Here is a 27561-nt window from a genome sequence, read left to right on the forward strand (position 1 = left end):
AATGGAGGAAAGCATCTAATTTTACCCATCTGGACTGGAAATTTTGCTTCCAGTCTCTAATGTTCAGCATCCTATTGCCACATGGTCTCATTCAGGTGAGGTGACTGGGTTAACTTCACCTTCGCTAGGGTGGGAAAAATGACACTAAGCACAGGGTTTATGTTGGCCAGAGATTTTGTGCAGCTTCTGGAGGAATATGTCTTTGCTTTACTGTCAAACTTAGATATGCCCACAGTGGTGATCAAACCACCAGTCCACTCTTACAGTAACAATAACCAAAGGGATATTCAATGCTGTTAAATAAATTAAGTACATTTTAACACAAAAAAATGAAGAATTTAATATTTTTTTCAAGAAAAATATCAGAGGCTTCCCACCAGGGCTATTTTCTCTTGAAGCTTAAACTGTGAATGTCAATGCAAATCTTTGCAGGGTGCCTTGGGACTAGAACCTCTTTGAGGATTAAGAAATTACCCTCACCATTCAGCAGTATTCTCTCCATCAATGACTAGGGTCAGCATGCAGCAAAGAACTTGTGAAGATTCCTGTTTTCAATAAATCCTTCATTATGTTCTGTATATTTTTAGAAGTTTGAAGTATTATATATCTGCTGGTTTTTTTATGCAACTCAGGCAAATACTGATTCCAGGAACCAGTGTTACCAAATGTTTACTTTCCAGTAATATCACCATCATTTTTTTCACTGTACTGGGACCTGGTTTGCTGCTAACAAAAGGAGATCCAGAAAAAATTCCTTAATATAAGCCTCACAAATATTTATATTTAAAAATACGCTTACATTTCAGAAAATCTTGCACTTTGACGACGTTCAAAATCTGGCACTAAGAACAAATTACTTGCTAGTGTCCGTTTAGAGTGAGCAGATGTGAACAAGTGTAGTGAGTCTACAAACAAATCTGGAAACATGATTTTTGAGCTAACTGCCTGGAGCAATTTCTGAAGCAATTTTCTACAGTAAAGAAGAGGCTTGGATGAGTCACAAAATCTGAAACAATGTGGATAAAATAACATTTTAAACCCTTTCTTCTTTCTATTCTTCTACCATGCTTATATGTGTTGATTTGCAATTTTTTTCTGAAGTACTCAATTTATATCTTTTAAAAGACTTCAAAAGTCTGATGCTATCTAGAGAGACAGAGGGAAGTTTGCACTAACTTTAAATAGCACCTTATTATATGAACATCTGGATATTCAGAAATTAACTGTTCTTCACTAAAGTCATCAGGATTCTTCAGAAATAGCACAGATGCTTTTCACCTGTTTACTTTTCCATTACATTCACTGACATTCTCCATACATACGACAAACACTGCTATCTACTGATTGACTTATACTGTACATTCCTTACAAGGACTTATTCTAATAGGTTTTTAAAAATATATATTCCTTTCAGATTAGTTGTTCTATGTTTTTGAAGCCATAAATACAAAGTTATGCACGAAGATTCAAAACTAACTATTTTTAATTCCACAGTGTAAAAATTGTCCATTTACTTCAAAATAAATTGTTAAGAAACATCTCTAAATGTAGGAAGTGAAAGACTCGAATCCTGAAAATGATTTTTTATGACTAGTATATTGTTCATGAATGCTTTTAGTTGTTGTTGTTAAAGCACACACAAGGAAGTTCTTGGTTCTTTTTCTGTTTACTTCAAAGTACACCTGTGAACATCCATTTAGAAGGAAATTGCATATGTTAATCTTTGATAGAAAATGTTCCTGGATATTTTTCTTTATCCAATTTCATTCCATTACCCATAACTACAATACACGCAAGTGAACTAGCTAAAATTCTAACTCAACATTGTGCCTCACTGTCTTCTACAAATTTCTCTGTCCCCATTTCTCTCATGTTTTTCCCATAGTTTGGCTCTGGTGTATTCCAGAGGGGTAAGTTGACCTATGGTTTTTTACTGCATGAATAAATTTCTAAATCCTCTTTGTTCCTTTCTATTTTATCTTTAATCTCACTGATGTTGAAAACTTTTAAAACTATATCATTTTCTAAAATATATGTTGTTCATTGAAAAAAAGAGATTCATCAGAAGATGAGAGATGAAAAGATATTATTTATCAGGCCAGAACTTTAAAAGAAAAAAAGGAAATAAATAGAAGCAGATGAGAAAACAGCTTTAAGATAAGTAGTTCAAAGTCAATATTTTTTTTTCCTCTTCTTACTATCCAGTTATTATTTCAAGACATAAATTTCTAATGTACCAGCTACCACAACATTGTGTTGCCAAAGACACAAGCAGAGGAATAAATCAGTGTGCCACCAGCGCAGGAGTCTCTGGTCCTCCAAGGAGACAATTACACATGTGAAAGATTGTTTCCAGAGATGGATTACCCAGAAAAAGGTAGATGTGCAGCCAGGCCATTTGAGGTTTTCCCTACTGCAGGAAAGGACTGAACAAAGAGATAAATCTTAGTTGTGCTTTTCTTGATCAGTCTCTGCCAACATCAGCATGCAATTTACTGGAGAATTTTGGAAAAGAAACGCAAAAAAATTGATGGTTCTGCATTAGCTGGGTCCCAGCCTAGCAACTTGAGAAGAGCATTCAACAACAACAACAAAATGGAATGCGAACAGCAAGCAGTCGTGCTTATGTTACTTAAGAACCAGATGAATGCAGACAGTGGCAAGAGAAGTGCTCATGAATCTTTTACAAGTAGACAAGAAACAAAGCCATGAATTATGTGACTGGTTCAGGCTCTTTGGAGATGAAGCATTGTCTTTGATCTGGAAGGATGTTGTTATTCTTTTCTGCTATGACAGAGACTGCGACTAGATAATACAATCCATGTACCACAGGAATAAAATCTTTGCATCCTTCAGTTAAAGATGTACACTAAGCTAAAAGCCAAAAGGAAGAAGAAAATCCTAGAATTATTTTCAACTTTCATGTGACTGAGATTTAGAATACACATAATTGTACCTCTCCAGGTGTTTGCACAATAGTAAAAACCCACACAGCAGCACTTCAGAGAGAGGAAATGATCATGCAAAATAGATTTTATCCTGGGGTCTCTTTTTTCCCCAAGCTTTTCCAGGCTGCTTTTTTTTGCTGTAGTTGATGAGAGTAGTTACCCCACCATTCTGTGAGGAGACTGCTTCTACAGTGTCATGTTTTTAAGCATATTCTGGCTCACCATATATCAGCGGAGAGAAACAGGAATTTGTAGTAGACTATGCAACATGTTGAAGGTCCAAACTGCCCTTTCCTCATTGAGTATACAGAAGCATATCTTGCTCAAAAGCCTAAAATAGGCACTGTGAATCCCTTCACGGATTCTTCAATAACTTGCATTTGCTGCTCGTTTTCTTCTGCACTCATTACTTTCACCTAGAATTCTTACAAGAGCAACTACTCTTCCCTTAACCTTTACCTTCTATTTGCACTAGATTCCTTTTTCACCTACAAGTCATAAATCAGCTACCATATCTCCGAGTGGCTACCGTTATGTCCATATATGAATAGGAAATATATTGATATGCAAAATGCTATAACACACTTTTCCAGTTTCCTCCAATATTTATAACTGAGTGAAAATATGTTTAAAGTGATATAAAATATTCTAGTATGTTTTCCACAGTGCATTATATGATTTGTTTTGAAGATACTGTCTATTATTTACTGTGATGGGCTGTATAGAAAATAGTAAAGTGTTTAGAAAGTTACCTTTCTCACTACTATTTATCAAAACTTAGAATATTCTGTTTGATCCATTACACTTATCAATAATAGTCTGAATTATACTATATAATTTATCTTCCCTGGATAGGATTGGAAAAGACAGGCTTTACTCCAACGAAAGCACAAGGCATCTTCTGCTTATCCATTTCCTCAAAATGTCATCTAAATTCTTAATTTATATTCCAAAGTCTATGTCAGTTTTCTGTCTTCCATCTTCATGAAACAAAAATTACCTACTACTTTCTGTCATTACAGGGATGAAAAAAGAAAAACATATCTTGCTTTATCTATTGGAAACTAATATAACTCAGTTTAATTTAAATCCCATCTCTTCAAGTAGGAGTAACTTACCAAGTCACTAAGATCAAATCATCAAATCCCTTTGCCTCCCAAAACCAACATTGACATGTCAGATCATGTAATCAAATCCTCTTTGCCTCATATGGAGGCTGATAAACTAAATATGATATATGAACTACAGGGAAAAAATAACAAGCTGATGCATCGATGCTAGTGGAAAGTGCATACAAGACAGAAGTTTCTATTAGAACTTTTTGAATCTATGTATTCATTATTCTGGTCCTTCTACCTGGAAGGAGACAAGACTTGCTTGACAGCTGAAAATAAATTCAGCTCATTTACACAGCCTCAAATCTTGACTTAGTTCTTTAAAGAATACACCATATCAAGTTGTGAGCCTCCAGTTTTGTAGCTGCTTTAGTAAAAGTCTGATTTAATTGTACCTACACCTTTCCATGCGGTGCGATTGGCCTTTCATCCTCCAATACAACAGCTACAACACAATCATGAAATTCCATGTCCCATTTTCAATTAAATGCAAGCCAGTTAAGCCAGTTTTAAAATATCTTTCAAAGAACTCTCAGTGAAAAAAAAAAAAAGGGGTACATATATATACTTACATAGATTTACATATATAGAAATCTATATGTATTTAAGCAGCTCACAATTACTAACTCAAGGATCCCTGTTAGTCAAGAAATTTCAAGTCCTCCCTACTTTCAATGTAACCAAAGAACTGAATTTTAAAGAATTCCTGTTACCTGAATACAGTTTTAGGGAAAACTCATCCATTCCTTAACAGATTATGCAAAATGGAAAAACCACTGCAGGCTTGAGGCTACTGCTAGGGGAATTTGCTACTGCATAAGAAACAAATCTCTTTTCTTATTCTCTGGGGAAGAAGGGCCATATTGTTGGCGATGACATAGTGCTGAGGGCATTTTTTAGAAGGTGGAAGGTGCCTTCCACTGTATCATTCTCCACTCAGGAGGAAATCAATGCGCTTTACAGAGCCAGAGCCATGTACAGTGAATTCCGAGTGGCAGTACGATCTGAGATACATTACAGCTGCTACCCAGCAAGGTAAAAGTGTTTTGCCAACTTTATCCACTGTTCTGCTTCTGGAAGAAACAGAGTGTAACTCTTGAAGCTTCGTTCAGTTTGTTTGTTTGTTTTGAGGGGGTACTGCAAATTTTGGTGCAGCATTGTTAAATGCCATCTCTATATTGGGTTTCTGAATAAGCTTCCAGGCACCTGTTTGAAAGAAGGAACAATTTATATTAAAAAAGCTATGTATGGATGTACGGGAGGGAATTTCCCAAAGCAGCTGAGCTAAAAAATGGCGCATCATTGCTGAAAACGGCTTTGCTTCTTGTTCCTCTGCTTAGCCATGGGGTTCCATCCCAGTGACAGTTCAGGGAGACACCAGGCATTTCTATTAATCAGTTCAGCTCAGCACCCCAGTGAACTTCTCTTGCTGGATCAGTAAACTAGATAGATGTATGGTGGAATCTAGCATTAAGATAGTGTCAGGATGGCATTCCTCCTGAAAGCATAAGAATGGATCAGATAAGTGGCTGGGGGGAAGTCACATCACCCTTTCGTAAGGGAGACTCGACCGAACAGCACAACCTGCCTTGCCATGAACTCTTGGTACACACACAGCCAAATCAAAACTAACTCATAACAGTTTCTACAACCTTCTGATTGGACTTAGACCTTTTCAGTTCTCATAGTAAAAGACAGGCTTGAAAAAAGCAAATTCTGTGTTGAAGTGCTGGAATTTTCTAACTGAACCACACTTCTTGCTTCTCTGAACCTCTTACAACCATCTCTTTAGCCACACTGCTAAAAGCAATGCTTTTACCTATTGTTCTCTGAAAATGCTGCCTTTAAAAGTGGAGCGACGACAGTGTACAGAGCCTGGTGATTATTTTTCTTTTAAGGCAGGAACACGATGCCTTAATGTTATAATTAGGCTGTGGTGAGAAGTCAAGAGCAGAGCAAAAAGCCCTGTTACCTCTAATTCCCTTGTTCAGCTGTACAGCTGCCCTGGACCTGCTGCAAAGTTGGCCACAAGAGTCAATGGAGATAACTTTCAGTCACCTCAAGAAAGCCTAAATCAGGTCTTTATGACTAGCAGCACAGATTTTACTGTCTCTTTCTTGTATTCTCGAACATGTAATCACATTAGTGGAAATCTCCAGATTTCTAGATATTAGAGGCACACTTTTGACAAATTCCCCTGAAAAACTCTCTCATTTCAGTACTTACCATCTATCACTCATCATTCATTTAAAAGGCAGAAATCCTCTAGGGAAACTGATCTCCATTCACTTTAGCTCACCTGTAAGTTTTGTATTTTCTCAAGGATACATTAACAAAAGTACAGAGAAATCTCTAAGACAACAGAAATTAGGGTAATGAAAGATAATGCAGGCAACAGGATTTCTGTCACTTCTCACAGGTGAGACAACGTTCCATGAAAACATGTCTCAGAGCAACATTTTTCCTTAAGTCACTCTTTCTGCCAAAGAGTTTCATGCACACAGTTAAATAATAATGCTGAAGTAAATGTGAAAGTAGCAACTGCTTCAATCTTGTAATTTTTCTTAGAAACTCGCATATTCTTTTATTATTAAACAGACCTTCTTCCTTTCTGACGTGCAACTTCCACTGCACTGTTACCTGGATAGCTATTTAGAGCTGCACTCCCGTACGTTCACTGTCTGGTGAAGGCTGAATCAGGTGTCAAAAAGCCGAACCAGACATAATTCAGAAGTGAGGTATTAGGCGGAACACTTTTATTTCATCCCTTGTAGGCTGGGTCACTCTGTCTCAAGTGCAGAAAGCTGCCATCTGTGATGGCCATGGCATAACTACCATCAGCCTCTGTGATATTTAGATTAAGATATTAATAGGACAAACTCCTCTTATAGGAGGTCTGAAAGCTGAAAATGAAAGTATATTGGAAGAAAATTTAATTAGGATCTTTTAGTTCATTGGAAGACTGTGGAATGACTGTAAATGAACCTGCAGGGCTATAGAGACTTGTACGTCTTATAAGGATATGGCTCCATAACTTGCCTTCAACATTTTTAAAGGAAATTCAGCTACAAAAAAAAGTGATAAACTTAAATTGAAATGGAACAGCATATCTAATTTTTACAGTCTAGTTACTGCTAATATCAAATATTCATTTCTCTCAACAAGCAGGTAACTATAGCAACAAACATAACGTGGCTGTATGTAAAAGTGCTGAGGAACAAAAAATAAAAAGCTAAAAACCTTTATGTTTACCTCAGCTTTTAATTTTTTTTAACCTTCTTTAGAATTATCAGTGCAGCTGCCAACTATTTAAAATATCTGCAAGTGATTAATTTATTAAAATATTATGGAGACACAACATCTTCTGTACACATACAATGGGAAGAATTCCATTCCTCTCTGAAAACTGCAATCAAAAATAATTTCCAATTAAAATACTTTCTGACAAGAAGAAGAAAATTAATTTAAATTTTAGCTCTAGGACGAAAGGAGCACGAGCAACGTCATGTTTCATTTTCTTCAGCCTGTCACTTCAATTCTCTTTTGCGGAGGACTTATTTTCAGATGATATAATTACAATCCTGAAATGGCAGTTTTAAATATACATGACAGATGTTTATTAAATTGAAATACATTTGGAATAAAATTTACTTCCGCTCCTCTTCGCTGCATAAGCGAAGGCCAGATTCTAGGGCCTCTTTTCTGTTGCAATCCCTTAAAGTTGAAATATGTTCATGATTGTCAGCGGAATTATCCCCCATTTCAAAGATTGTGATTCTATCAGCACTACTACACATTTCATCAGTAGCGTCTATGTTGCCTGACCCATCTAAGTGTGCTTCCAAATTTTATGCAAGGCAACATCCTAGTATAAATACTATAAAGAAAAACCAAGGTGGCAAGGCCATTCAATTCTTATGTTGAAAATAACAGCTCATCTAAGGCAGGTTGCAGTCCAGTGTTCTAAAAATCATGAATGAACAGTATCGGGCAACATGGTCTGAAGTCATCATAGTTGCTTGTCAAAACAGAAAAGTCAACATTCATAAATACTGCTTCATGGTCCCATCAACCTACAAGGCAGAATTCATATTTTAGATGGAGGTATCTATTTGAAGATGGTGGTATAATATGGCACAAACTTAAAGAGTTTACAAATCACTCTTCTGAGTGAGCAATATCTTCCCTTAAGAGTGATTTATATATGGTCTTGAAGGAGTCAGCTTATACTTGTTCTGCAGGGAGAATGATGCTTTATGGATTTCCTCTCAAGGAAACTGAGTTTGCCTCAGAAAAAAAAAAGTCCATGCCACAGAACAGATCAAATTAAAGTTGTCAAAACCAAACTGCGAAAAGTAACCAGCAACACAGAATTATATGCATAAATGATGGCATTTTGATCACTGACAGACAATTCAGTGATCCTCCAGCAACGAAAAAAAGAAAAAAAAAAATCAATCATTTAGGGAACTTCCATAGCCATATCAAAAAAGTATATAGTGTACATAAAGACAAGGTTAGCCCTTCTGTGGTAAATTGAACTTCTTTAATTCTACAGTAATCAACTGCATGATTGAATTACTTCATTTATGCTTTAGATTTTGAGCTTCTGAAATGTTTATATCTACATAATATGGATGTAATATCCACATTTACAACTAAAAACAGATTCAAAGGCTGTCACTAGTCTCTGTGGGATGTTCCAGTTATATTTTAATTAAGATTTCAATTTTCATACTTTGCTTAATGTATAAAAATTTAAAAAGGCAAAAAGTTACATGAATGTATTACAAGTGAAACACTAGTAGATTCTCCAGTCCAAAAGAGAAGCAGAGGAGAATTTCATTAACATGACTCTTTACATGTATATGTGCTTAATTCAACAGTTTTTCCATCTCCAGGTCTCTGCAAAGGGATGTTTCTTCAGGATATTTCTCTATATTTACCCATGTTTACCTGTTCCAAGAACTAAATGCTATAATTAGACCCAATATATCAACATTATTCACATTCTGCCTTCACGGATTACCTTTTAATTGATTTCCTGAGCATACAAACAGAAAACTAAAAACTAATCTTATTCATGTAGCCTGAGGTTTGGTGTTTGTTTGTTTTAAACTTCAATGGAGTTTTATATAGCTCTATAGTGCAGACTGAGGACTATGGGATTTGGACACAACTAAATAGAGGAAATCAACCTAATGCTTCACAGAAGCCAAAAGAATACAATTACACTGAAAGTAAAAGTTCAGAATAAACCAACCCACATTTTAATTCATATTATTGTAGTTAGATACTCCAGCACAAAGAATAGATAGAGTTAGGCAGAATTGGGAGAGAATTTTCTCACTGATGGCATTAAGATAAAATTTCCTACAAATCAGCATAGTTTAAATAATTTTTGTTACATACACTGTAAAAATAGAAAGTCAGAAGAAAACACAAAAGATAAAAGAAAGAGAAAATGAAATGAGAAAGATGAACTGTTATCTGGTTGGCATTTGGGGAATCCAAACTAACGTACCATCAACACCAGAGGAATTATCCCACGATAACGGCACAGAGAAATCTGAATTATACTAGTGGAACACTAAAAGTAACCCTATATGTATTTGACAAACCTATATATATATCTAAAAGGGTTAAGGAAGCTTTATAGCTATTATTTTTTCCTTTTTGATATTAAACATTAATCTAAGGGTTTTCTTCATTTTCTCTTGGGAAGATGACTGGTCTGTAGTCCTGATTTCTGGCACTGGGTAAATCTCTCCCTTGCCAAGGGAGCATAGAGATGCACATATGTTGGGTGAATTTCCAACACCATTAGGGTGAGGTGGTCATTACAGTCACAAGTATGTAAGTATGGATTTGATACTGCTCTTGACTAAAGAGATAGTTGTTAATTACTTGGTTTCCAAAGCTTTATAGTATTTCAAGAAAAGAAAGACTAACAATTGATTTTTATATTGAAACACACAAAACTTTGTCTCCTGAAGCATCTGTGGGATAACTCTTGTAGAGTCCTGAGTACTCTGAGCTGCAACTCCAACATAGCTAAGCAATTATTCCTATATTGACTTGGAAATAATTCCAGTTGCTTTTTGGTACTAACTCTACTTGATTGATGCTGGTTGCAAACTGACTGCTTCCAGATGTTTTTCTTTTAAGACAGAAAATTCAAAAAGATTTTTCAAGAATAAAATGCAGTACATCCTTAATACTTCCGTAACAAGGAGTTCGCCTTATCCAGATAACAAAACTTGTTTGGAAAATAGGGATATTTTTTAAAAAAGTGGAGGGGATGTATTTGGATTAATCAATAGAGACTTCTACCTTTTGTAGGCATATCTCTTGATCCTAAGAAAATATTAAAAAAAAATAGGCATTGAGAATCTTTCAGATTTTTCTCACCTTTTAACCCTTCCAATCCTCTCTCTCCCTAACTGAAATCATTGCCCCAGGTATCTACAAAGTGCATGGTATCTTCTATTTAGTGACCATCATACTAGCAGAATATGTGCCAGCATTTAGTAATTAACCAGCTCGCTCTGCAAAATCTGCACAGATTTTGTTTTAAGTACACCACTTCTTTTGCCTCTTAGACTGTCGTTTGTCACAGTGGGATTTTCACATCAAAATATCCATAGAGCTAATATTCCTTTCAACTTTTTAAATAAAGAAACTCTAGCCAAAAAAAGATAACATTTCAGTTGTCAGCCTCTATTCAGAGTATATTGGCAGCTGATACCATGCTTTGTGTCACTCTTAGTGTCTTGAAGATGGTATTTTTTTAAATCTCTCTGCAATACATCAATGCAAGAGAAACTCATGATGTTCAAATGAGTGACATGTCTAAAGGATCAGCAAACTATCTACCATAGGAACTACTGATACCAAAACTCCTAACCCGAAACAAGAGAGAATATAAATATTTCCCTGTGCAGCTACAGAGAACCACAAGTTTAAAAAAATTATATTCACATCTTCTTGTAGAAAAATAGGAGATTTTCCAAAAAGTAAGCTATGACAGGAATATATATTTTAAAATGATGCTTGGAGTCATCCATAGTTGAGAATCACCTGTTTTTCATCCTACGGTAGATAACACACTAAGGAAAGAAGAGCTAGCAGCCTATCCAAGAAATAAATTCAAGATCTTCATGAAGAGCTGGGAATGCTCTTTTTCCTTCCCCCAGTATCAGTGAAAGCAAGTAGAAAAATATTCTTCAAGAGACAGCCTGGGATTTCACATGGTTCATCTGCACAGAGGAGGGAAACTTGTCCCCATGGAAGCTCTGCCTGTTAAGCGGTTATTTATTTATCCCACCTGCAATCTACAGTTTAAGAAGCTGAAGTAGTATATATAGTGATCTCCCCCCTTTATATTGGATGAAGTTGTAAAGGAGCAGCTACACATGGACAGTAGCTTATTCAGTGAACCTTTCATTTACAAAGAAAGTGACTGTGTTTGCCCACACAATGGTTTTATTTTATCCACAGGTAGGATTCTTACATGTTATGCTTATTGTTGTCATTTATCTGCCTTGTGATCTTGATATTATATTCACTGTCCAGAAGGAGTCAGTAATATTGTGCTGAAATGGTTGCCTGCGAGGTTCCCAATGTGATATATTCATCCCTCACAGATTTTTATAGAGAAGAAAATCTCATCACTATTATTGTCAGATAATTTTCTGAGTTTTTCTTTTTAACCCAAAATCTGACTATCAAACTATGTGTTGAATTAAACGAAAGTAGAAACAGATCGTAACAATGTAATGAAAGATTTGCAGAAATTCTACTGCTACAGCTTTATGCAGATCAAATTTCCTTTTTTTTTTTTTTTTTTTTAAAATGAACAATGTTTTCATGCTCTGGTAATGGGAATATTTACTATTCCCAACCTGAATGATTCTACTTATATTTTCATGTATAATTTTTATTTTTATTTACCTCTTTTGCACAGCCTCTCCCAAGATTTAAGAACAGCTTAATGAGCTTTCTCATCAAAAACATAATGGGAATCAAACAAAGAATACATCTAGTAAAATGAGATTCTAACTGAAGACATTTAAGACCAAATGCTGGAAAGTTCATCATAAACTTAACTTCAAATATGTGTTTACATCTCACAAGCACTTTCCATCTCTTTGTCCATCTGTTGATAAATTAGCATTATAACCAGCAGCTTTCTTCTCCACATGTTTCTACTTTCTTAATATTTGAGATAAAACAGAGTATGGAATCATGTCTGAAAAGAGACCGAAGACCCACTACTTTTCTCTGACCAAAGACCCACTGCTCCTCATGTTTACAGGCATCACAAACCACAGTGTAAGGAATGCATTAATCAAGGCAAAGGGGTGAATGCTTGTTTATCTTGTATTTTAAGAAAAAAATAAATATGAGGTATTGCCATATCAGTCACTAAAAAAAACCCAAACCATACAAATTGAGGTCCAGCTATGGAATTTATTATATTGCAAAACAAGTTAAAGGTGTGCAAGTGGGAATTCTGTCAGAGAAGACAAGACAAAATGATACAATTATTCCAGCTCAGAGCTGCTATGCTTCAAGGTATACATTCTCCCACAATCACTGTAAATATGAATATTTTAGAGGTTAATATGAAGATCAAATGTGGAATGCATTTGCTGAAAAGATTAATATCTTTTCATTAAAAATGAGAGTGCACTGTTGGTTCAGCATTTGCATTTAGATCGAGTAAGTAATAAGTATATTGACTGCTTAAGACACATATCTCCAAAATGGAAAATATGTATAAAGAGGGCAGTGTCCATCTGCAGAAGTGGACAAGCTTTTTCTATTTCCTACTGCTACCCCTTCAGAGAACTTAAACCCTATCAACAAGAACACTGTGATTTACTTATCATAGCAGAACTGGTTGCATAACGTAAAGAACATTTCCACAAGCATTCACTCCTCTGTGTGACCAGTGGATTGGTGAATATATATCGGTGAGCTGCTGTTGACTTGAAAAATTGCTAGCTACTGTACAGCCATTCATCAACGTATGGACAGGAATGGGTATTTGTGAGTTGTTATACACCGTATTTTGTTGCAGTCGTTGTTTAAAGCTTGGAGCCATCCAATGAAGCGGGAGGCTCAGACGGCTATTACATTATTACAGGCGGTCCACGTAAACATGAGCAGGATAGGCTAACGTAACTTCAGATTTCTCAGAGTTTATGGCATTTGGTTCTCAGCTCCATGTTTCCAACTCACAAAGAAAGGGAAAGGTATATATATGATTCAAATAATGGGAGATTGATGCACCAAGATGGTTCAAATGGTTACAGAACACAGTCTCACTGGGGAACTCACTTTTAACTGAATCCAGCCCAGGGTTACTCAGAATCACAGAATACTTGAATCGGTTTACTTGAGGTGTTTAAAAACATATGTGACAACACATAGTCCAGCATGCAGCAGATATCTCAAACTATTTGTTAACTTTAATTCAAATTCAGCGCAGCAGTTCCTATCTAAAGCAAAAGCATATTGCTCCTCAAACTGTGAGAGTAAATATTTCACTTAAGCAAATGTGGCAGTAGCTTTCTTGTAGTGCTTTAGTCATATAAAATTTATACAATTCACACAGTTACTTTCCTGCAGAGCAGAGGGGTCTGTAACCCTGGCAAAACAGCATTGTGGGTAAACAGAAAAACTGATTACCAATCCATACAGGAAATTTAAGAGTTGATTCTACAAGACTACAAGCATTTTCTCCTCCTATGCACATGAGGAGCATAGTTTTTCTTTCACTGCAGGGAAGTGTCACTTTGAAGTGGACTCTCCACCCCAGAAATACAAAATTCAGGACATTTCCTCAATGTTTCTTTCCTCTTTTTTTCTTCTTCTTCCCCCAACCTTTTTTTTTTTTTCTTTTTTCTTTTTTCTTTTTTTTTTTCCTTTTTTCTGTTGTGCTCTATGTCAGGTCATTCAGATCATACACTTTGACGGAGGGCATCTTTCTCCTCTGAATTTATGAATCAAAATGTATTCTCCGATGGATATCTGGAGGTATAATTTGCCCCCTAACACTCTTCAATCTTTATTGCTGACACATTCAAGGATGCCTTACTCCCACAAGAAAAAGAATGAAAAAAAACAACAAACCACATTAATCTTCAAAAATAAGTCCTTAGCTGCCTTCTGAAAATGAAAATGGACGTTCTTTGAGAAATTATCTGAGCTTTGCTGCAAACCCTTAGAATCATGTACTTTTGGAAACAATTTTCAATCTGAAAAATTTATGAATAAAAATGTGCTGGTATGTAACTACAAATCCTGTATGGCACTAAGTCTTTCCTTGAAGGCATGAAGCACTCGGTTTCCCTCAGCAGATGTCAATGGAAATCAAAAGCACTCAGCAGTTGCTGGATGTCATCTGTGGGATTCCTACACACATTTTTTCTGCACAGTGGAGAGAATGACTTTTTTTACTTAAGACTTTTGTAGATGATATTATAGTATGGAAATAGTTCCAAAGCACACGCTGTCACCCATCCATGTTAAATCAAACGCTCGTTCAATTACTACCAAAGCTCGCTGTTCCCTAGGCCTGTCTATTACAGTATGTTCTCCACTGTAGCCCCATCTGGGTGTCCCTGCTCCGGCAGGGGGATTGGACTGGATGAGCTTTTGAGGTCCCTTCCAATCCCTGACATTCTGTGATTCTGTGAGATGGCAACAAAAGAAGGGTAAGAAGGTAAAAGAAGGTAAAAGCATTCCTCTCCTCTGTTCACAAACACTGTTTCATACAGTGCTTCTCCAAACATCATATCTAGATATTTTATCCTCTGATGTTACACGCCTAGTAGCAAGGGTTTCAGGGGAAAAAACATTTCTTTGTCCCATGCCTCTACAATACAGTTCACAGAAGACTGATAAATAGCCAAAACATTTAAGATCTACAAAGGTTCTTGAGATAAAATATAATAACAATAAGGCACTAGTATCAGCTGATATCCCACAGAGCAGTGGCAAATAGTGCTCCCTCCTGCCCACCAGCTTTCAAGCACACTGAAAGTCACTTCCTCAAGCCCCATGATACGCAGGTACCTTATTCCCTGAGTAGTAACTAGACAGACATTTCCTCCTCCAGATGTTACTCCCATCTCTCTCTACCTTAGGCAGACAATTCTTTTACAATAATTCAATTTCATGAGCTATATAGAAATACACAAGAGTAATTTATAAGTTTCAAGATTATGTGGGTACCCAGAATTGTTCAGAACAGGATCATTGGGCCACTTGTCCATAAAAGCTGTTGCTATGGTTAAAAATAGAAGTTATACATCTTTGACCACGAATGGCTAATTCCATAGATTTAAAAAAGGAGACACAACTACCGGTTTCTACACAAGACATACATAAGAGGGAAGAGGGAGAAGAGGCTAAACCCACAAAGATGACAAAGCATCTCATGAAGAAATGGAAAACAATACTTTTTCTCAAGCATTTCACCTGACAAGACAATAGTAGATTGGATTTTAACTGCAGATAATGCTTGTTTTTAGTGTTAAGATTTTACACAGCCCTACATTTTGGCTCATAAAACACACAGCATTTGCAGCAGCAACAAAAACTACTTTGCAGTTTCAACAAGACTGCAGATTGCCATGTCACCTTCAAAGTAAAGGTATTGAATTTACTATTATTAAAAATCATGAGGAATTCAGATCTTACTGTCAGGATATACTACCCAGCCATAATATCCATTCGATTGAGGCCAAACTTCTTGTATGGACAGCATCATTATTTCATGAATCACCAGTGACCTTTGGAAGATACTAGGAAAAGCAGGCATGTTCATTCCCTTCTATTGATTTTCTAATTTTGAGTAAATTGGTTTAATCTGGGGAGCGGTTATCTATTAGGAATAAAACTGACTTTAGAAAACAGCATAAAGCTTTTGAACTGAAACAATGAATTTAGAAGCAAAACTTGAGGCAAAAAGGTAGTGATTATATACATCTTAACTTGGGCGTGATTCTGTGGGCAGCCACACACGTGTGACAGAATTGGAACCTCTCTAAACTGAAGTGGTATGGACATCATTTTCATTTTGTTAAAATGAAAAATAACATGCTGGATATGAGACATTGGACAGTCCTGAATCTTAGAAAGACAAATTCAGTAAATCAGAAAAAGAAAGAAGAACATTTTGGTTGTCTCTAGGAACCTAAGAGCTCACAGGGCTATGTAACTGAAGGAAATGGAGATTATAGAGTAACTGTTTAAGTCATCCCTGTATTGGTGCCCAGTTCTCATATTTTCTGATAACTAGATCTTTGTCTTAACAGATTTGGTCTACTTTATTATCTTCTGAACATGAAATGATCATATGTAAGCTTTCTTTGATGTCAATTTATGCTCTCATAATGTTAGTGATCTACATCTACTAGTGATCTAGTAAACACAGATTTTAGTACTATGGTAATCCACCTTAGAATCACATGCAGACTACTGTCCCTTTACTATTCCTTTTTTCTACTTTCATCTTTTTGTCTATAGGATACCAAGTTAATTAGTCTATTAAGTCCACTCAACATAAAGAAATTTCTAGAAAAGGATTTAAAGCACCAAACTGCACAAAGCTCATAGCAAGCTGTATGTACAACTAGGTTTGGGGCTTTTTCTACCTCCAAACCATTTATTGGTAACTCTAAGTTGAATTCCACTTATTCCTGAGATCTTTGCTCTCACCATCCAACGCTAAATGTCTTGCCCAGAAATTATGAACTGCTAGATTTATAAATATTGATCAGAGCATTTAGCTTCTTAAGCCCAACCAATAAATAAACAGAACTTTTAAGAGGTTCCTTAAAGTTGAACCTCTGAATCCTCACCCCCACAATCCTCTGAACCTCTTTTCACATCACAGAAGAAGACTATAGGCACAAACATTAAAATGTCAGACGGTCAACAGGAAAATGTTGACTTACCTCACGATCCAAAAGCACAGGTGACACCACTGTAACGATATCTCCCTTTTCTGGGTCAATGTAGAACATATTTGGAGATGGTTTGGTAGGTGTCTGTTTGAGGATGTTGTACCGCAGAAGAGCGTTGTCTGTGCTGGAGTCGTCAGCGTCAAACGCCGTCATACGCATCACAGTCGTTCCTAAGGGAAACGTGGACAGACAACAGAACACAGTTACCAAGAACATGTGAAATTCCACTGCTGCGTGTGAGCACCAGGTGGGTATAATACATCATTATCTCATCAAGGCCACTAAGTAGCTTCACCTGATATTTACTCTGTACTTGTATTTGTGTTATTTTCACTTGCTACTGAGCCAACAAAAAACTAGTGTTTCTGGTTTGCAGTACACATGTGACTCTAGCATAAGTTCCCCATATTTGAATGTTTTGTTTCCATTCAGATTAATTGGTTTTCACTAAATGAACTACAGGCGTATCTTTTTCACTTAAAATTCTACAAGTAGAACATCTACAGGATATTTATAATGAAGATGACAACGCTGAAATAAGAAAGATCTTTGTTTTCACTTTAAAGTCTTGTACAGTTTCAGAATGGTTGAACATTCTAATTTCTGTCAGTAAGAAACTTTGTAATGATTAAAGCCTACATTATTATAATTTCAATTTGTACAAATTTATGTGCTTATGGTATCAGCCTCAATTGGAAAGGAAAAAAAAAAGCACCTCTATTGCCAGGCTATGCTTCAAGTGACAAAGGCTTTTTTTTTTTTAACATACAAATGCTATAACATACTGTTCTGCTACAGAGTGCAATAAGGTAAATGCTCTTGACTGTACAGATTCCCAAATAATGTACAGAAGAAAAAACTCTTCTTCTAAATCACAGTTACTACAGGGAGGACTGAGATGCTGCCAGTTCTCTCCTTAGCTGGTGGAACACGTACCCCCGCATCACAGGATCAAGTGTTTTCTTTTCCCTTAGACACACACACCAGAGCAGTGGAACCATTTTATCTAATATGTGAACTGCAACATCACAGTTATTTATAATTCTTTGTCAGAGATTATTTCTTATGTGGTGGCTAACCCTTTATTTTCCCCTATCGGCCTTTGGTGGGCAAGTGTCATTTTAAAATATGCTGATGAAAAACACTTCAAATACAACATTTTCATTTCTTAACAGATCTGTAAGACCATATCATCTGTTCTCAGTGTGAACACAGCTTTTAGAGGCAAAACAACCGTAAGTGACTAAAATCTTCTGGTACAGACAAAACCTTACAAAAACATTACATTGGAAGATCCTGCAGAACAGAAATATGTATCATCCATGTACAATGATAAACAGTAATTTTATATGCTTTGTGAAGGTCTTGAAGCACAGATCACTTAAAACTCAAATGAAAACCAAACAAATAAAAACAAACCCAGCTTCACTTATAGCCTGACATAACAACTGGCTGGTTCACTGTTAAACAAACATGACTGCCTTGTTTAGATATGTTTCTTGGTTTTTTTCCTGTTTTTTCTTTTGCTGTACTTCCCAGAGTACAAAGTATTGCCTCTTGTTGTAGTGACCTTGAATATAAGCTCTCAAAGGTTTTTCTTCATTGCTACTTCAGGCAAAGTTACCCCCTTGAGAAAAATAACAGAGATCTGACAGCATGTTGGTTTTATTCACCAGTGATTAAAGGTCAGACAGCTCAAAAAGAAGCTTACCACTGGATACCATGCCATGTTTTCCAATATTACAAGATGATCCTAGCCCTGATATTTTCACCTACTTTGTTTGAGACTTCTTCTGAAGAAAAAAGAGAAGCTTTCTTGTTTGGAAAAATGAAGATTCACCCTCTTTTCACAAGTACAACACAATGTGGTATTTTTTTAGATATATATCACATTTCAAGGAGATTATTCATATTAGATAATGTGTTTCATGAAGATCTCCTAAGTTACAAGACTTCAGTGAAATAATGAGAATTAAGGCAAATCTTCAAGAATGACCAAGTAGAAGTGAAATTCAATGGGTTTCGGTACGCAACTCTCTCCATAAAAATACAATACTCCAGTACTTTAGACTGTATTTTAAATGAATATACAGTTGCTGCCATTATTAATCTATTAGAGGAGTTCATGCTCAGCATAGATTTAGAAACTGATTAAAATATATTCTCAGGTAGTATTTATATAGTCACCCTATACAGCCCCACTGAAATATTCCTGATGATAAGAGTGTGAAGGCACTTGTAGATGTTAAGATCTGATGTAAACCCCTGAATCTCTAGTTACTCTGGCATAAAACCAGCTTAATACAACAGCTGAATATGATTCTGATTTGTCAGCTGCAGTTCTTTAACCTTTCAACTCACTGGACATTTTCTTGTTGCGTACAATCATTCCTCTGGTGCATACGGATAAGCAATTCCAGTAAGTCAGAAGAGCAGAATTTGACATTCATTTTGCATAGAGATGCTAGCTCTAGGAGCAAAACTGTAGCAAATTAGATCCATTTGTTTCTGTGCTGCTGCTGTCAAAAGTTTTGAGATATCGGATTTTAGCTACTATCAAAGTGGCATTTACATTTAAGTAAATGTTAGTCTATTCTCATGAGTTAATAAAACAGATGTAAAAACACACATTAAATTTGTGGTTGTCTTTAGATGTCATTATGCATTAATATAGTCTATATAGGTTTCTACTGGTTTCTGTTCATGTAAATCAATACAGAAAACTAATCTTTCTAAACATCACCTATATGCTCGCATTGCTACAACAACCACAGGAGCTGCTGAACACTATGTCTGAAAACAAAACTGAAGCCCTTGTACTGAGCTGAACGTTAGTGCCGGACTTCTGCAATGATCCTGAGAATGGCTTGTCCTATGGCACTTATCTCTTTATGCTCCTGTGCTCACAAACAGGTTTGCAAACCAACCAGAGTTCAACGCTGTCCATTCCTTTCAAAGCACAGTAGTATCTTCTATGTTCTATTCCATTAAAACAAAACAAACAAGACCCCCTACACAGGGGAAAAAAAAAATAGAATGGGCTAGTATTTGTGGTTGATGCCTCAAAACCCACAACAGCTGTAAACCAGCAGCTAAAATACATTCTGGGAACCTTTTGGAGACATCCGATAACGACATTTCCAAGGAAGAACTTTCCTGTCCTAGTTGAGGTGTTCACAGAGAGAACAGACATGACCACACATTTGGGACTGGACCACCACAAAAGACAATGTTTATAGAGATCTCTTTCCTAAAAATACAGTGATACAATTTTATATTTTACATCTTGTCCAAAAGAGTTTAATTCAAGATGCATGCTTCTTCAGTATTACCCCTTCATCATAAAGTTTTATTCTTCATAAAAGATTCATTTCCCCAGACCCATAAACTGACTACTTCTAATTCAGTGTCATTTTATAAATACTTCCTTTCCTGGCATCAATCACATGCAGCTGGCTTTCAAACCACAAAACAACAGCTTGCTACATTATCATGTTAAACAATATATATTAACTTATCAAGCTGAGGAAGAAATGTCTGCAAAATCAGCAACTTTATAGTTCTGCTGATGATGTGCAGATACTCATTGAGGAAGTCTCTCAGTAAAGGTACAGTTATGGCTCAGTATATTTCAATATTCATGGTTTATTTGTCACACCTTCTGGGCAGTTTCTCTATTACCATAATCACTCAAAACCTCTACTTGCACCTCCCAAAGTTCCTCATTGATCAGACTTACATCCCACCAGCCAAGCCGTTGCTCCAGAGGCTGCGGCTCTCAATCTGCTGATTGCTCATTTGGCCTGTAAGTTGGATTGGAAATATTGGCAAAAAAACTCTCCTTAGGCATTAAGAAGTAAAACACAATGCTTGCAGAATTTCGTGGTGATTGGAGCAGATGGTTCCTTGGGAAAAGCTATTTGGCATTTCGTTATTTACCTCTTAATAACCTTTCTATTAACTTTTTTTTTCTTTTTCCCTTTTTCCTCTCTCTCAAGACTACAAAAGAACATGGCGAACAGTCCAGCTGGTAGATGACTTCTAACTTCCCATCCCTTTTATTTATTTATTATATTCAGCTGCTGGCTTAACAAAAATGACTGGTATGTAGTGGAAGTGAGGCCTATTTCTAGCTTGATTAAACATGAACAAATATCTTAAGCCTAAAGTCTTAAAATATGACTGACTTTGAATCTAATATTAAGATACTATCCAGTTTAAGGACTCAACATTTTTAACTTCATGACAGCTACAGTGCTCAAAAACTTCACACTGGAATTTTCTCATGTTATTTTCAGTCTTTTTGTGAGTCTCTAGTGTATGTTGAAGATGTTAAATATTTTCTACATCTGCTACAGAAAGGGAAGGGTTTACTTTTCTAATTAAAGTGACTGGATTGCTGAGTTTTATTCCTATCTTTTTTATAAGTTCAGATGTATCTCCATACATTGATAATAATCAGTTGCACAATGGTATACTTTCAAAAAGTAAAGCTATTTTAACCCAAGAAGGAGAAAAAAGAATGAAAAATGGGATGAAAAAGGAAGAAATCAAGAGGGTTGCCTATATCTCTAGAGAACATTAAATTCATTGCTACAGGAAAAAAAAATACACCAACTTTCAGAAAATGGAGAAAAGGAATATACTGTTCTGACTACTGTGCTCATTGTGACTAATTACATGTTTGACTGTCATTTTGCACTTTAAAGACAACAAGCCCCAGGGAAACAAAACAAATATAAGAAAAAAGGTCTATTACAGCTCCAATCAAGTGCATTTGAATTGCAACTACAGTTATTAACTTATGCGTGTTATTAAAAACTTGAAGGCCAACAGAGAAGACATTTAGTAAGAATTAATGAGTTCAGTCTTAGCATATTGTATATTTGTATAGGGCAATAATTTTCAACCCTGCAGGACTTTTACACATTTTCTATTTACATGTCTGGCAAATTCAGGATATGTGTATACTTCTTTTAAAAGTAGAGTTTAGATAGCATCACTGAGCATGCCAAAGTATTACAGTCAGCATGAGTGGAGAGATGCAGCCGTGAACCATCAATCGTAGAATGAATAATAAACAAACTTCTGTTGATACACAAAAGAAACTTCAGTAATGTTAAGCAGAGATGAAGACCTATTAAGAACTGCCATTATCTATAGAGAGTTAATGCAGTTAGAAAACATATAAATTGAATAAGAAAGAATGGGACATTCCTAGTTGAACATTATGACAGAACAGTAAGGATGTATGGGCTGGTCAGCCATACTAGCAATAGTAGTATTTAACCTTTTTTCTCATCAGTAGCACAGGTGTTTTAGTAGAATAAATTATTCAGTGCTGGGATTTCTTGAGAATGAGTTATATACAGTATGGTCCCTGGCCATGCTGTAGGATAGAGCGTCACATGACTGAAAACAATGTTAAGAGTTTTCAGGTATCTGCTGCTCCAGGCAAGACATTGATATAAGAAATGTCAGTAAATGAATTTGCATTACTTGAGTTTATGTGACGTGGATGCTACTTTGACATATTGTGCTTTGTCTGTAGTGTTATGAATATTTCTTTCTTTAGTGTAAAATTTTGGGGTAAAAACAGTGAAAATTATTAGCCTCACTGATGATTCCTAAATCATGCATATATTACCAGTACATACCAGGTTATGAGATTTTGTGGTAGCATATGTATAATGAAACTTGTGCTCTACTGTGTGAAAACACAAGAAATTATGAGGTAAATGAAAAAAAGCATTATTTATCCTTTCATAATATTAAGGTCACCACTCAATGGTCCCCAATTGGGATGACATTTTAGACACTGTGCAGGCTTCCCCCACACACACAAATTGCATGTAGTCTTTGCATTTGTCTGATAGACTACAGATAGCATGAAATAGGCAGTTGCATGAGGAGTAAAATCAAGGAAGTTTCATTTCCTATCTGGTATTGTCCAAAGGTTCATCTCCTGGATAGACAACGTGATGTCTTAGAGGGGTTAAACTCAGTCATTCTCTTAGCAGGACCATTAACAAGATCTTTTTCTCCTCCTTTATTTTCATGAGACTTACATGAACTTAAAGTACTCCTTCAGACAACTTTACCCCCATGAGAAAATTAGTGGAAACTGACTGATGAGTTCAAAAGTTTTGAGGGACAGACTGCCAGACAGATGGGTAGAAGCACATTTGAAAGTTAACTTATTCAGATGGCTTCTTGTTTTTATGTGCCAGTTACTTTTCATCACATATTTATATTCAAACTCAAAACCAAAAGCTATTCCCAAGCAGTCAGTCCGTCAAGGGAAAGCAATAGGCTGTTTTTTCTCTATGCCAACTGTACTACTTTCAAGCTTCCCCCTTGTCTGAACATATACAGGTATAGAAGTAACAACAGAAACCTTGACATGCAGTGACATAGCTATTAAAAGCTTTTATGTAAGAGGAACAGGGCTGGTTGGTGGAAATGTTCTCCTGTATTTCAGAGTACATGTTAAACTCCTCAACTTAAAAAAATAAAATAAAATTAAATTTAAAAAAAAAAAAAAAAAAAACAAAAAACAAAAACAAACCACATTTAAAAAGTAAAAGGATTTAATATTTTAACACACAAGGTTCCTGAGAATGAAAGTGCTGTGATGTGTTCCTAAACCAAGTTTATCCTTTCTTAAATGTGAATATAAACCTTCAGACAATAGGAACCAGGGAAATAGTAGAGGAGAGGAACAGTGACTGCTCTGCTGCTGTTAGAAGCTCCTCACCAAATTATAACTACTATAACTCCATTTTCCCTTAAACAGTTCACCAAGTTCTACTTGACATCACTGTGATCTTGTCAGGAAACACGTCTGCCTTGCTTAGACAGGGGGAAGTCTTCACACTTGTTCGCTTACAGCCTTCAGATGGACAGGAAACTACAAAATCAGTGAAAGAAGACTCCAAAAAATAGAGCTGTAGATGTAAAACATTTCCCCTCACTCCAGATATGAACAGGCTTCAGACTTACGCAAATTGGGTAAGATTTTTTTCTTAACTGGGATTCTGCCTAAGTTCTGGATCAGTATAAAAAAAAAATCTCTTATGTCTGCTTCCCTTTTGACCAGTGAAGTCTATTAAGAAAAGGCATGAATTACTTCTTGGATCATGACCACAAGCTATAAAAAGTCCCACTGTTCTAATATTCTAACTGCCAATTCATAACATAATCTTATATGTCAGATAATTCATAAAGCAATATAACACATTCTCTTGAAGTCAATTGTTTAATGTAAATGATGATATGCACTGAACATCTCACAGCAGGCGGATATGACAGAACAGTGATTTATGTGTGAAAGAATAGCTATTAAACATACAAAGAGTAAGATTCAGCCTTACGCACACTCAGAAAACACAGAGGGCCCACATTTTCTCTGGAGCTTGGCTAGCACTGGAAGTCTGCTATAAAAATCACAGGAAATAAAGACTAGACGGGACATTGAGTCATCATTAAATTCATCTCCCCTCAAAACAATGCAGGACCACTCTTGGAAAGATACAGAAGAATACCGGTTTCTTTTCTGAAAACCTCAAATGAAGAAATTTCCACAATCCGCACGTATCTTATCACCATGACAAATGCTTTTGGCAAACACCTGCCAGAAAGCAACCTCAGGTCCTAAGAGCAGGTAGATCAATGCCCAAAATATGCAGCTAATCTCTAGGCCATCAGCGCACCAGTGGACATGGAGGATGCCAAGCTCTTTCCTCAGCTTTTATAAAACTAGCCAAGATAAGACTCAGCATCTCTTGCCTAGGCTGACTTGCTCATTCACTCAGGCCTTTCGTCTGAACTTTTTGACAGCTGAAATGTTTTGTCAGAGATGCTCACAACACATAAGGTTCACCATGCTGTTTTCCCAGTTCCCGTGCAAAATTGGAATTGCCTGCAATCATTCAAATTTGTTTTCAGACGTATACAAGTTGTTTAAATGCAGATGCAAACTTTATAGTCAAGAACAGCTAAGCAGAGAGCTTACTAAAAATATATATCCTGCACTTATCTCTGGTTTATAATCCAAATGTTTTCTTCTAGCTTTTCTCTACCTTTTTCTTTAGCATTTTCCCTTTCTTCTCCTCTTCCCTGTTTATCTGGGTGGTATAGTTCTGGCTAGAGCAATGCAAATTGCTAATAGACAGCAATTTTTAAAGTAATGCAAATATATAAAGTCTGATGTAAATTTCATATCCAGAAATACCCATGAGAAATTACCTTTCAGCTGTGGTAGAAAGCTTTCCCTAAATCTCAAGACGGAAAATCAGACAAAATTAATCATTTAGCTTTCTCCCCCCCAAAAAAGAAGTTAATATCCAGTTTCTCCTAGCCTCTAAGCAGGGAGGGATTCTTAATCAAGATAAATGAAGAAAATAAAATAGATGTTTCAGAGATTTCACTGAGGTTAGTAGAAAAGGATTGTCAATTATTTGCATTCTGAACTTCTGGGAGAGAACTGCCCATCTTTCACTTCAAAGCCACTTTCACCTTGTCCCTATCCAGCCCCGCCAAGAAGAGTTAGTGTCCTGAGTAGTTACAGGAACGGCAAAAAGAACAGATCTTCTCTTAGCCCTTATTAAACAAAACACAGATAACCATGGGGAACCTACTTCACATTCACCTGCCCATCAGGCCATGAAAGCCTCTGGATTTGGAGCTCTAGCAACATGTACCAGGCTCCTGGAGCCACGGAAATACCCTAGACATACTCCAGCCCACAACCCTTCACAGCACTAGTGTCCTTTGGAAGGAAACTTGGGTGCACTGCTAAAGTGGGAGCAACAGCACTGGAGACATGGGGCTGTGAGGACATACTTTGGGTTGAGAAAGAATCAAGGTAACACTTTGGACTGCTATTATTATTATTGCTATTATTATTATTTATTATTATTTTCTTTGTTTTTAATGGAGAAATCCTGTGCCAATAACAGCACCAACATAGAGAAGTTTTTCAGTCATATTTCGATTTAGCCTAAGACTGTTTGTAAGGCAGGAGGGAAACTAGCTAAATAAGTTCTGGAAATGAAAGAGATCAGCGCCAAATGGAGATTTTAAATCAGTAGTATATTGAAATCTAATAACACTTTGAAAATGAAAAGGAAACGAGAGGAATATTTTTCCTTTCATTCCAACAACAAATTATTTCAAAGTGAGGAAAAAAAAAAAAGCAATGTAATGTATTGACAGTAAGTGCCTTTTTTGGTTTTAAATACCATAAAAATATAGTCTGTGGAATAGGTAGAAAGAAAGCCAAGCCACATACACTGTGTGCATACTCTGCGTTAGGACTCATTCAAGAACAACAACAAAATGCAGAGATTTTTCTAAGAAGGTAATATTTTCACAAATCAGGGCCACACTTCATAGATGGAAGATCCCATTCATCAAACTACCTACTTTTGTAAAGGGATGGATTGGTTTTTTAAAAATATCTTATAAGAAAGGCAGCAATTGCGCTCCCCTGTCTCAGTGGTCTTTAATCAAAACCACGTCATTACTTTACAGAAACCACTTTAGACTACTCTTCTATGTCCAAGTAAGGTACACTGGCATCCTTCCTGATTAAAAGGTAATAATATTACATTTTAATAAGATCTCTCTGTGCAAGCTCAATCTTCCCTGATTAGAAATGGATTTTGAGACAGTGAGCCAGCATTTCTGTTGATCTAAATCAGTCCAGCACTGTTAAAGCAAAGATTTATATTAGGTGAGGCTATGGAATATGGGAATAACCTTGAAGGTCTGTACTAGGTATACATAGCATTGCATTGCTTTTATTCCCTTTCTACTTTCCTAATTTCCCACTTATGTATATGTGAAATGAAAGAGAAAAGCAAAAGCATGACCTGTGCACCCTTCTCATACCTCTTTTATACTAGACCTTTTTCCTTCTTGCTACCAGCAACTTAACACAAGTATTTTTTTTTTTTTTCCCACATGGATATGGGATAATGATAAGACATCAATATACACGTCATCAGTAACTGCACCTTAGAAGTCATCTTTGTTCTTTGCCTGTTTAACTAATATGAACTGGTTATGCATTAATCTCATGTTACAAAGTGAGGATATAATTGAAATACCTGTCCTTGTTATCCAGGATTCTGTCACTGTGATTCTCACCATCTACATTCAACCCAAAATTAATCCACATAGGCCAAGGGTGTTTCAATATTACAAAAGTAGTGCAAATGACAGAAGAATCAGACCTCAGGACAAGGAGGTAAATCGTTTTATATTGTTTCTAGCTTCATCTGTAGGAATCAGAGCACACACTTATTCTGATGTATGATTTCATCTTTGCATTGATTTCATAGTCCAGTCCTAGTCATTTGATCTATTAAACATCTGAACATTTTTATCTGAACGGTGTTTCTGTCTTAATACAGGACCTTTTGAGGTGAGTTTTGGTTTTTGTTCCCTTCTCCCTTAGATGAACTATTGGATAAATAATTTGGTTGACCTCCCACTTTCTCCTCTGTCGAAGTT

At 36.1% G+C, this 27561-nt stretch overlaps 1 protein-coding gene across 4 annotated transcripts in view; it reads right to left on the reverse strand.

The window, feature by feature from the left end:
- The window catches only part of CDH13 (cadherin 13), a gene marked incomplete at its 3' end in the record, with an annotated part of 467396 nt that overhangs the window by 126515 nt on the left and 313320 nt on the right, over positions 1-27561 (reverse strand). For all 4 annotated transcript variants that reach the window (XM_082062395.1, XM_082062394.1, XM_082062396.1 and 1 more), the window contains one exon: positions 17035-17213. In XM_082062395.1, the coding sequence (XP_081918521.1) occupies positions 17035-17213 (179 nt within the window). The remainder of the gene's footprint in view (positions 1-17034; positions 17214-27561) is intronic.

This window comes from Streptopelia decaocto, assembly GCF_964273445.1.
Source record: "Streptopelia decaocto genome assembly, chromosome: 11".
In the NCBI taxonomy this organism is placed as follows: Eukaryota; Metazoa; Chordata; class Aves; order Columbiformes; family Columbidae; genus Streptopelia; species Streptopelia decaocto.